The following is a 12390-nucleotide window of genomic DNA, read 5'->3' as shown; positions in this document are numbered from 1 at the left end:
ATTTTATGGAGTAAGAGCACTGTCAAAAAAAACGTGCGCATACTCAGCAAAACACGTACGTAAATACATTTGTTGTACACAAAAATCTGTATTTATATATTCACGTACAGAATAAGCCATGCATAAAAACATTATGTCGTAACACTGTGTGTGTTTTGTGAGAATACAACTACAAAATCTACAACTTATGCATACGACTAGAATTTTTACGGGTACGACCTCTTAGTTATGATTACGAATCCAAAGGTGAGAAACGACTGTCAAAAATACGTCATTTGGGGCACAACCGAAATGCATCGAGTACAAGAGCAATCGATTCGTCACAATGCGCATGCGTCCTCAGCCGCGTCCAGCTTTCAACTGTTGGCGGGTAGAAAGATGGCTGATGCAAGCAGCGGGAGCTCAAATCAGGTACAGCCTAAATTCTTTCCTCGTCTAAGCTAAATTGTTTTACAATTATTTGTTTCAAATAGTTTACGCTTTTGTTAGGTCTTCGTGGTTTAATATACTATGTGTCTCTCACAATCTTTAAGGGACAATGCTGTTATATGGCGCGGGCTAACCGCAATGGTGCCCTTTGAGATTCTCCTAGATGCGATCTTTTAGTAGTAATGGGCTTCACGAATCAGCGTTTTACTGCTTCACTTCTTCCTTTTTGCTTTTCCCACCGCTACGACAATGTTGCTTTCTTATTCGTGTATGGCTTTAACGTTATGCTAGCTTCAAGATTATGGTTCACTCAAGCTAGGTTTAAACTTGACGCGTCGCAACTGGCCCGAGGGTCCGCGCGTCAAAAATGATGCAATCGGCGTTTTATCACTTTTTACTTTCAAAACATAAGTTTTAGACTACCACTTGTTCTGCACACTTTTGTTTACTCTGCGAACATCCAACTCAATAAGGGTGTGTTAATTAGCTAAGCTATAATGTATGTTAAAGACAAAAGTTAAAACGTGTAGGGCAGGGTTACTCCAGGACCAGTATTGGAATACACTTGGCTGCCTAACTGCTGTGAAATATTAACATTACATTCATAAAATATATTGTTTCACTTTCATAGGAGTCTATGGTTACACACTTACTGGAACGTCTTCAATCTAGAATAAGTGGGATCCTGGATCGACCAAATTTGGATTTGGACTATTTCCTGTACGTTGTTAATCAAGAAGTATTCATTTTGACATCAGCTGCTACTGTCTTTAATGTGCCAAGTGAAATTGAGGAGAATCTTCTATCTCTTCAAAGGAAGATAAACGGAGCTCTTTCACAAGAAGCACCCCAACTTTTCATTAAGGATGCAAGTAATGGACGAGGCAGACCAAAACTGATCTTTTCTGAAGAACTGTTAACCAGACTCATTGACATGCCTTTACCCGTGTCTTGTATTGCAAACCTGCTAGGAGTTAGTCAGTCAACCATCTTTCGTCGAATGCGTGAACATGGACTGTCTACAAAGTCCACGTATAGCAGTCTCTCTGACCATGACTTGGATAATGCTGTGATGTCTATCAAGAGACAATTACCAACTGCAGGATACAGGATGGTAAAGGGTTCCTTGCAAGCAGAAGGGCACAGAGTTCAGTGGGATCGCATCAAGGAGTCCATGCACAGAGTAGATGCTGCTGGAGTTTTGGAGAGGATGACAAAGCTAGGGTGCATTGTCAGGAGAACGTATTTTGTACAGCATCCGCTATCCTTAGTCCACGTGGACACAAACCATAAACTTATACGGTAATCATTAGTTTATAATACTATCAAAATGTTACTTCTCCTTAAAAGGACAAGCTATGATGTGCTTTTTGCTTTCAAGGTACAACATTGTCATATTTGGAGGGATCGATGGATACTCTAGAAAGGTGTGTCGAATTAAACTGAGTCAGACTCAGTTTGATTAGTTCGATTTTCATGCTACGTGAAAAGTAAATGATTGCTTACTGAGACATTTTGTGTACTTTACATATAGATCATGTACCTGGAACCAGCAGATAATAACTGCTCAAGCACTGCACTTTCTTTTTTTCTAAAAGCAGTTCAAAACTATGGCTGGCCATCAAGGTGTGTAATCGTGGTAGAAGATTCTTGATTTTCTGCTTAAGCAAACTTGCTCAGTATTTAAACGCTGAACTGCTACTTTATGCTTTTTTCCCTACATTTTCTAGAGTGAGAGGTGATGAAGGTGTGGAAAATGTTGGAATTGCAGAAACCATGTTCACTGTAAAAGGCACAGGAAGAGGAAGCTTCATTGCAGGGAAGAGTGTGCATAATCAAAGGTTACCAATTAACTATGCAAAGTATTGTAATAGTAAGATTATTATAAAACCATTTCAAAAGCATATTCAAGAGCAAGCTATCAGTTACTTGGCTAACACAGCTGTTCCTCTTTCCCTTCTCTGTTTAGAATCGAGCGCCTTTGGCGAGATGTTTGGCTCAGTGTAACTCAGCTGTACTACGAAGTTCTTCATGGGCTTGAAGAAGATGGCTTGCTGGACTTGTCAGATTCTCTCCATATGTTCTGTGTGCATTATGTGTTTCTTGCACGCCTAGAACATGATCTCCACATTTTTACTGAAGGCTGGGATAATCATCCCTTACAATCTGAAGGTGGACTTAGCCCAAACCAGCTGTGGGTTCTGGGACACATGCAGAATTCTTCTGGTGACTAGGGCTGTCGCGGTGTAAGAATTTCCACTGCGGTAAATTAACAGGGCTCCACACCGCGATATGCGGTATTATCGCCATTTTTGTTGTTTTCACAAACATATCCTGATTTAAGTGCTATTATAAACACGTTTTTATTGCAGTTGTTATTAAGAATATTATATTTTTATAACAAAGCCGACACAGTTGTAGGACAAATTAAACAGTCCTTATTGTTAAATGCAGAGCACGTAAGGCTAATGACGTGCAATAAGAACGCTCCTTTACTCTTTCATGGAAACAAAGTCCAGCTTATAGCCTACGATTGATCTGCGCTGTGCAAAGAAGGCAAAAAAACTTGAGCACATGAGATCAGAATTCATTTAAAAAAAAGAAGGAAAACGAAACCCTTCCTTTAGTAATAAAGTCTAGGTTTAGTCCGGCGTTATCATGTCCTTGTTACGTGCTAGGAAACCAACATGTTCACCTTATGTGGTTTCAGAGAGGATCTAAGTGGGGTAACAATGTTTCCGGCAGCACTAAAAACTCTCTCTGGTGGTGTGGGCGTTGCACAAATACACATGTACTTGCGGGACACTTTAGAAAGCAGAGGAAATCTAACCTGGTTGTCGCGCCACCAGGCGATGGGATCTGCGTTAGGGCTCGTGCAGGTAGCTCGAGCTCGGCATGTGCGCGAGCTCTCTTAGTTTCCCCGTTTCACAACAACCTTTCGCGCACAGATTTTGCATATTGCCTCGTCTAAATTGTCCGGCTCTCTCTTTTCATTCGGTTGAAAGCCGAAATGCTCCCAAACTGGCGGTCACATTTGGTTTTGCGACCAGAGTAGCCGCAATTGTTTCCATAAAAAGGCCACTCAGAAGCAACGGATACGAAAGTTTTTAAATAGTAATTAACATCCACCACACACGCAGCGAAGTGGCTTACGTGTAAAACAAGAAGAACCTTGTGGAAAAAAAGAAAACACGAACATCGCGGTGTGACGGTTGCTTGGAATTCCCTGCGGTTGGCAGGTGAATATCGCGGTATTACAATATTGCGGTTATTGCGACAGCCCTACTGGTGACTCTGAAGAGAATTTGCAGGTTTGTATTAAATCACTTACCCTAGGGTAGTTATGACATAACTCTGCCTCTTATGCTGTATATTTTAATTAACAATTTTATGCAAGGTAGCATTTTCTTTTTATTTAGTTTCAGAATCTGGAGCTGTTTGGAACAGACTGGGAGTCCTTCGATTCTGCAAATGAAGAACCTTTTGGCGTTCAGGTGCCACGAATTGAGAGCCCACTGCCTCCAACTGTGATGGAAACAATTAAATCTATCATCAATCCTCTTGCAACATCAGAATCCTATGGTAGAGACATTTACATATCAATGGTTCAATATGCTGAACACCTTTGGAGAACAGGAAGCAATAACTGAGACCTAACAGGCAAATAACAGCCGTTTTGTAAACATTTATTTAAAATGAACTGCAGACTTGTACATTACCTTGGCTGACAGCTGTCATGACATGCTACATGTTATTAAAAAAAACTGGCAGTGAAACATTATATAAATACATAAATGTTAATATTGATGTAAGATATCCTATGTGAATAAAAAGAACAAGGAAGGAAGTGTTGAATTTCATTTCTTGCTTCCTTACATCCTATCAAAAGACTCCCCACAAGATATGGCCAAGTACATAATGTTTTTGAAGTCATCAGATGTTTTCAAGTGAGCAGAGGGAAAAGTGATTGTGCGACTGCATGCGCTTACTGTTGGAAAACAAACAGTATGACTGCCGTCACAGTCATGATAGAACTTTACAGTTATGCTGAAGTCCTGCTTTTCACTTGGCAAAAGAGGTTTGTGTCCCTGGCCCGTCATCCACTGCATGATTTTGCCAACGGACATTTCTCCATGTTCACCTTGTTCTTACATAAAGGATTGAAAACATGTTAGGGTGAATAGAGATTTGTTTTTGTTTTTTTTAACAAAAGCTAAAACATACCTTGATCCTCAATTTCTTGTAAGAAATCCTGGAACAAGTTCATAATGTTAATTTCCTTGCTGTATTTCAGGGATCCCTTCTCGCTGAAGTCAGGGTGGCACTTCTCCAGAATAAAAGCTGCATCTACCTAAAATCAATTATTTTGATGTCCCCTTAGTTTTGAACTAGAGGTAACAAAACACTAGAAGTCACTAAAACTGACCACAATGTTCCTGTAAAAACATGCAAATAATAATAAAAACCCACCTCTCAAACTGCATGAATAGTGGATGAAATTCACAAAGAAGCCTGGTCTTGATTTAGGTGACTAGGCTTTTAGTGTCTGTTAGTATAGTGCTGCAGCTTTAGTTCTAACCTGGACATCAGCAATGCCCAGAGCTGGAAACCATTCCTTTAATGCTAATTAAATAGAAATGCCATAGTAAATGATTAGTTACCTTGTCATCATCTCCTGGTACAAACAGTGGTAGACAAAGTTCTGGGTACAAGTTCATTATCTTAAGAAGATCATAAAGCAGCAGTCCTTTCCTAAGCTGATCAAGCACCGGAACGACTCTCATGGTTGAGTGGAGTATAACGGCCCTTCAAAAACAGTAGAAATACACATATTTTTTTTTAAAACAGCAAAAAATTTTTATAAAACCTGACATCCCTGAATTAACTGAGTGAGTGAGTGTTGGAGCAGGGAAAATATAGTGGTTTTGAAACTGTAACTGCACATAAGTAGTCCATGTGTTTTGTGTTAAAAGTAGTAACCATTTCAGCAGTCAACATAGAAACACCTAATAAATACCTGATTATGTGATCTTTCTTTTCTACAGACACCCTTCCAGTGTATCCACAGTTTAGAATTTCATCAGTATGTTCACCGAGCTCATCATCAGTTGCACTGCTAATCTGAAAACACAATATTGAATTGAATTATTTAAATTTCCACTTCTTAAGAAGACTGTCCAAAATAAGGTTGTCCAAAAATGTGGATCTGGTCCCCTAAATCAGCAATGTCAATATATACAGTGGAAAGACATGATTACAATATTATGAGGAAAACATTTGTTAGAGAAATGAGTACACTGGATTAGATGACGGTAACATCCACAATATCAGAATAGTGTACTAGTGTTTCAATGTTACATTTGAGAAATTATTGTGCACGGTCACGGATCACAGTACAAGAGCAGAAATTACCCAAACAGACTTGTATTTACCTTTGTATGTAATTACCTTTACTTGTAGACTAATAAGTGCATAATCATCGTTACTTTTCAGTACCCGCCTGATTTCATAATTTTTTTACCGTCTCAATAAGAAGCGACAGTTCCCGATCAGTGACATCAGTAGCTGACACCTGAATGCTGTCAGAATCACCAGAACAGAGATATCTGAAGCACCATTCACGCATAAAGGCTGGTGGAGGTCCCCCTTGCGCCAAGCTAGCTGCCATGATTTCTCCAGCACTCCTAATAAGATAAAATCAAATAGTATAATGTATTTAAATATATTTTAGGTTATTTCCTCAATACATATAAAATAACCAGAACTACTGATTAGACTCACCTGAAGTAGTTTTGATCCAAACTGTTCAGACAGTAAAGAGGATTTTTTCCTTTTTTGTCTGCACTACAGACAAAGAGCTTTCTCTCAATCTCTGCAAGCATTTCTAGAAAACAGCAAAATTATAAATTATAAAACTGTGATTTCACAAATTGTCTACTTTAAAATGTGTACTTTTAACACCTACTAAACCTGTTAGGAACTCTTTGCTTAAGGCACCAGTGTCAATGCCTGCTTCCCCAAAGAAGGTAACCCTTAGTCTACATTTAGGAGATGTTTTCTTCTGACGTTGCCACTGCTGCATGCCGCGGGTGAAGAGGTCAGTTCGAGATACACAGATGGAAAATGTGTTGGTTTCCTCCACATGGCCACTAATCCAATTAAGTATGTCGTCAGAACTGGAAAAAAAAAATGGAAGAAAGTTATACTGACAGCAGAGAGATAACTAAATGAATAATGGACAACATACTTCTGAAAAGATACTTGTGGTTTTACCTCTGGAAGCAATCTATAGGGTGATCTGACATGCTAACCCCATGTTCTGCAGTTCTACAGACAAAAATACAACTCCCCTTAATGAATAAGAGTGTTAACAAAATATATTTATAAAGTTTAGTAGCATTTTATGATGCAAGCTCCTTTTGATATGAGGAAATTAAAATTAACTCATATACATATATAGACCGCAGTCATGAAATCAAGGTAATGGTGACATTTTTTTACCGTAATCCACAGTCAGATGCATGTACTTCAATGACATCAACATTAAATACTTTTTTGCACATCGGACACTCAGCAGTCTGGCAAAATAATTGCAACAAAACAACAACAAAAGAAACAATATTATAATTTAGTTTTGTAGTTTTAAAACACTTATCAGGACATTTGTACAAAACGTCTTACCATCTCCCTCTGGATGTCCAGGTCATTTGAGACTGAATCTTCTTCTGTACAGTTTTCCTGCAGATGAAACGTTAACAGCCAATTGATTTAATATTTTGTACATGTTAAATCATGGGATCAAAAAATAACCCAAAAAGATTTAACTAAGCTTCAACATACATTGTCAGATGAAATACACAAATCAACCTGCTCCTTCTGGCATTCCTGGATATGGATTGGAAGAGCCTGAAGAGGAAACATTTTTCTACATGATGTACACTGGGCTTTGGGCATTTGTTCAAATTCCTTTGCTTCTGGTGGCAATGCAGTACTGTCAATTTCTTCTTGTAAAGGAGCAATGTACATGATACATTTGCCATTCCCACTAATTGCTTTTAACTGTTGCCCACTGTATCCATCTGAGTCAGGAGGAACGACAAGCAATTTGCGTTGTCCCCCTCCACCTAAAATGGAAAAAAATATCTTAATTATTGATAAACATTCAATAAAAAAATATGAGATCTACAAAACAGCCACATTTGAATTCGGCATTAATTATAGGGAGCCCACTTACCTGTAGACTTGTGCAATAACCAGCCACCAGAGATATTTGTAAGCTTTGGATATGCTTTCACAAGCAAATCTGTCAACTTGAGTGACACAGAAGAGTTTACACAATTTAGAAATTTGAACAAATATTAACATATGGTTTAACAGACATGCAATGCAGTTATCAATTACATACATCACATATTCCCAATTCAACAGCCTGACTGCATCTCATTAAAGGTTTGCTCAGCATAGTGTTATGATCGTCTTAACTGGTGGTGTGTTCAATGTGATGCTCAATACTGGAGCAGTCTTGCAGAGCATATAGTCTAACAAAAAATGTGGTTAATAAATGTGTATGAAATATACCACGTTATATTTTACATTACATTTATTTCATTTTGACAGCAAACTGGGGAAAGTAGCAAATACTATCATACCTCTGAATGAGTGATGTTTTCATCTATAGTTAATGATCGTTTCCCAAGTCCAGCCAGCATAAGTCGTAATTCTAGTTCTCCTTTGGGAGTTTTCCCACGCTGTTTGTCAAGTAGGAAAAAGTTGACCAAAAAGCTTTTCTTTTGACGTGTATATGGTGCAAAACGTCTTTTCCCCCTGACCTCTTTGCGGAAAAATCCAGGAAAAGACCTAAAAACATGACTGGGTTAGAGTACTGGAACTGTAAAGTAACACAAAAACAGCCTACTTGCCTGTCGCATACCTTGCCATTTCTTGTTGTACTGACTGGCTGCGGTGACTGGACTGGGCCTTTTCTGTCTGTGCTCCCTGTCCACAACCTGGATCTGCCCTACCCTGCCTGGCTGGCCTGACATTTCCTGCTGAGCTTAAACTGTTGCTCAGTATTGTAACAAGATTTTGAGCAGTGCTGATGATGTCTGCTAAAGGGACCTGACAAACAAACATTTTTATACCAAGAACAGATGAATGAAGTCTTCTCCAATAGCATGTGCGGAGCCACCGCGATTAGATAATTTTTGACGCGCGTTGCGACGCGTCAAGTTTAAACCTAGCTTGAGTGAACCATAATCTTGAAGCTAGCATAACGTTAAAGCCATACACGAATAAGAAAGCAACATTGTCGTAGCGGTGGGAAAAGCAAAAAGGAAGAAGTGAAGCAGTAAAAAGTGATTTGTGAAGCCCATTACTACTAAAAGATCGCATCTAGGAGAATCTCAAAGGGCACCATTGCGGTTAGCCCACGCCATATAACAGCATTGTCCCTTAAAGATTGTGAGAGACACATAGTATATTAAACCACGAAGACCTAACAAAAGCGTAAACTATTTGAAACAAATAATTGTAAAACAATTTAGCTTAGACGAGGAAAGAATTTAAGCTGTACCTGATTTGAGCTCCCGCTGCTTGCATCAGCCATCTTTCTACCCGCCAACAGTTGAAAGCTGGACGCGGCTGAGGACGCATGCGCATTGTGACGAATCGATTGCTCTTGTACTCGATGCATTTCGGCTGTGCCCCAAATGACGTATTTTTGACAGTCGTTTCTCACCTTTGGATTCGTAATCATAACTAAGAGGTCGTACCCGTAAAAATTCTAGTCGTATGCATAAGTTGTAGATTTTGTAGTTGTATTCTCACAAAACACACACAGTGTTACGACATAATGTTTTTATGCATGGCTTATTCTGTACGTGAATATATAAATACAGATTTTTGTGTACAACAAATGTATTTACGTACGTGTTTTGCTGAGTATGCGCACGTTTTTTTTGACAGTGCTCTTACTCCATAAGATTTGCGCATGAAACTCCCGGGCTGAAAAAGTGGTCCACTCCGGCCATGCACACGGACAATAAAAAAATTAAGCAAAGGAGAAGCAGTATATAACAAACTTCATTCCATTTACATTTTAAGGATTTCCTAGAGTGATTGGCTGCATTGATGGAACCCACATATGCTACCTATTCCAGCACCATTAGAACGTGAAGGCGATTACATAAACAGAAAATCCATCCATAGCATTAATGTACAGGTACTAACCTTTATAATCCTTAATGAATACTTATCTTTAATGGTAACAAAAATAACGTAGCTATTGTAACTGACCGTTCTCCCCATCAAGATCATATGTGATGCTTCCCACCTCATCACAAATGTTGAAGCCAGATGGTCAGGATCCGTGTATGATTCCACACTGTACAAATCTGAACAGAGTAGGCCTGAGGTAGTTATGCTAGTTGTTCACATGCAGTGTAATAGTTAAATCATTGCAAACCCTACAGCGATTATAGGACACTATGATGGCCTCCTTCATGGAGACAGAGGGTATCCCTGCCTGTCCTATAGGCCTACATTATGACTCCCTATTCAGATTCTGCACCTGGACCACAGTCCCACTACAATCAGGCCCACAGCAAAACCAAGGCAAGAATACAAATGACCCTAGGAATCCTCGAGGCCAGGTTCCAGTGCCTGAAGGGGCTCAGAGTAACCTCTGATAGGTCATGCCACATAATAATGGCATATGTGGTATTACACAACATTGCAACCATCCAGAAAGAGCGACAGCCTACCATCTCTGACATGCCCACAGATGAGGAACCTTACATGCATGTGGGTGACAACAGAGATGGTGGAGTTGTCAGAGACTCCATCTGCAATCACTGCTTTCCACATTAAATCATGCACCACCACCCACCCCACCATCCACCCTGTAACCTTTTAATATACATTACAGTCAAATTCACTGTTATGTTTCATTATTTCATTTTTCCTGTATATATTTTATATATTTTAAGAATATATTTTAATATATTTAAAGAATAAGATATAGTTATGTACAGCCATACCATTTTGTACAATATTCTTATACTTCATTTTGATCTGATGCCATGTGTGTTTCACACCACTCAGATTAGACCTGGAATTAGTAAATGTTCAATTAAAATATATTTAAAAACTCAATACAGTATTATAAAGGTGGAGAAAATAATAATATAATCGCACCCTTCTGCTAAATATAAAAATATCATTTTCACTCACGCATTAACTCTGTTGGCAATTTTTTGACATGCTGACTGCCTTTCTCTAGCAGCTACCGCAGTATTACATTTATGCTTAATAATATCTAAATATTCTGCATGTAATTCCAGGACGAAACATGAGAGAACGTGAAGACGTTAAGATTGGGCGTTTTGAAAATAACCATTAACTAATGTGATAAAAAAGCGAATTATTTCGATTCATTTCGAGTATATGTATAAATATTTAACTTAATTAAGTTTAACGTGCTGGTAAATATTGAAATGGACCTTTAAAGTGACGTACAAGTGCTTTAATTCCACCTTGTAAAGGTGTATGAACCCGGCAAACATGACTTTGTCCATCGCGCTGAAGCGCGGCGCACGCGCGAAGTTACAAAATTCGAGAGGTGCGCGAGGCCCTCGCGCACGGGTGGAGCCACAGCGATTACGTCATTTTCGCCGCGCGGACCCTCGCGCCGCTCGCGGCGCGTCAAGTATAAACCAGGCTTAAACCTAGCTTTAAAGCACTTCTACGGCACTTTCAAGGTCTATTTCAATATTTCCCAGCTGACTCAGGTTGTGGAAGGGTCCGCGCGGCGAAAATGACGTAATCGCGGTGGCTCTGGCCAAGTATGTCTCGCTGCAGCCACATCCAACTCCACCCTCTAATGCGCTGTCGTGCGCCAACCCACTACTTCTTCGTTCGAGAATAACTGTGGTACTTGAAAATATGCATAATAACTCACAAGTGTTCAAGAGACACGTCGTTGCACTTAATTTACACATACCTCGTTTACTTTGTGTATCGTTCCACGTATGTTATTCATTATTTTTATTTATTGGGTGGCGAACGTAAAATGTTGACGGGGGGATGTAAAATGGACACAAATTAAGTATTATATCGCGATAGATCAATCGCTGGTGGTTGGCGCCAGAGCGAACTAGTAACTCATTGAATCATAGATGTAGATCAGAGGTAAATAAACTAGATTTTTTTCGGCGTGAGAAATCGGATGTGTGGCGTGAGAGCGTGTGAAGACGGTCAAATGCGTGTGTCTCATGCTCAATGCGTGAGAGTTGGCAACTCTGCTACTATAAGTACACAATTAAAATGGTAATGTTTACTGTTTACTGATAATGTTGGTGATAGAGAAGGGGTATGTTGGTAATGTTGGTAATGGAGAAGTGGTGTAATCAGGGCTTAATCTGGGCCGGATCCTGCCGGAACAGGATCCGGGAACTCTTTCATTTTGAAGGGTGCGTTCCGGGAACTGTCTGCCTCGATCCGGTAACTTTCAAGCCTACTAATTATAAGTTATGAAGAAATCTGTCTGCGTTGAACCAATTAATTGAACAAATAATTCTATAAAAGACATTTTTAAACACAAGATCCACATTCCTAAATCACATAAGAGCTCTCCTTTTTAGCGATGCCTTTCCATGTCTCCCCTATAAAGCTAGTTATACTTTCGTGAGTGACCGTAACGCGTGACTCCGCACACCTCGCGCGCGTCACATTCTTTGCAGTGTCCTCCTGAAACGATATGTAGTAGTATAAAGAAACACCCCTCAAACACAGGGGAAGGAACATTTACCTGACCAATTTTAATGTTGTATTGTGTTTCAGATTTGAAAAGTGCTGGAATTTAGGCTAAAGTACTTGAAAATGCACTTAAAATGCACTTCTGCACTTAAAACACTTATAAAACACACGTAAATAGTTCTGGCAGTTCTGTTTACTGGGAGCAAA

General features: G+C 39.4%; 2 protein-coding genes across 5 annotated transcripts; one reads left to right on the top strand and one right to left on the bottom strand.

The window, feature by feature from the left end:
* Positions 1–293: 293 nt before the first annotated feature.
* Positions 294–2663, top strand: LOC143516417 (uncharacterized). The gene is made up of 7 exons (XM_077007964.1): positions 294–411; positions 1061–1149; positions 1246–1731; positions 1811–1856; positions 1964–2055; positions 2160–2270; positions 2399–2663. Exons 1-7 carry the CDS (start codon positions 379–381, stop codon positions 2661–2663), a joined length of 1122 nt encoding a protein of 373 aa, XP_076864079.1. The 5' UTR covers positions 294–378.
* A 1299-nt stretch (positions 2664–3962) lies between these two features.
* Positions 3963–9394, bottom strand: LOC143517758 (uncharacterized). 4 transcript variants are annotated; one of them, XM_077010551.1, is made up of 16 exons: positions 9002–9394; positions 8360–8547; positions 8259–8286; positions 8079–8177; positions 7664–7739; positions 7270–7553; positions 7111–7167; positions 6931–7007; positions 6703–6756; positions 6400–6605; positions 6211–6313; positions 5951–6113; positions 5447–5550; positions 5091–5235; positions 4654–4780; positions 3963–4576 (listed from the first exon to the last, which is right to left on the bottom strand). In XM_077010551.1, the coding sequence occupies exons 1-16, from the start codon at positions 9182–9184 to the stop codon at positions 4302–4304; spliced, it is 2169 nt and encodes a 722-aa protein (XP_076866666.1). In that variant the 5' UTR covers positions 9185–9394; the 3' UTR covers positions 3963–4301. The 4 variants fall into 4 exon arrangements, with proteins under 4 accessions (XP_076866666.1, XP_076866665.1, XP_076866667.1 ...); XM_077010550.1 differs by having other exon boundaries at positions 3966–4576; positions 8079–8286; XM_077010552.1 differs by having other exon boundaries at positions 3967–4576; positions 6400–6505; positions 6741–6756; positions 8079–8286.
* Between the last annotated feature and the right edge of the window lie 2996 nt (positions 9395–12390).

Source organism: Brachyhypopomus gauderio, chromosome 6 (assembly GCF_052324685.1).
Source record: "Brachyhypopomus gauderio isolate BG-103 chromosome 6, BGAUD_0.2, whole genome shotgun sequence".
NCBI lineage: Eukaryota > Metazoa > Chordata > Actinopteri > Gymnotiformes > Hypopomidae > Brachyhypopomus > Brachyhypopomus gauderio.
This window is presented reverse-complemented; position numbering and strand designations above follow the sequence as displayed.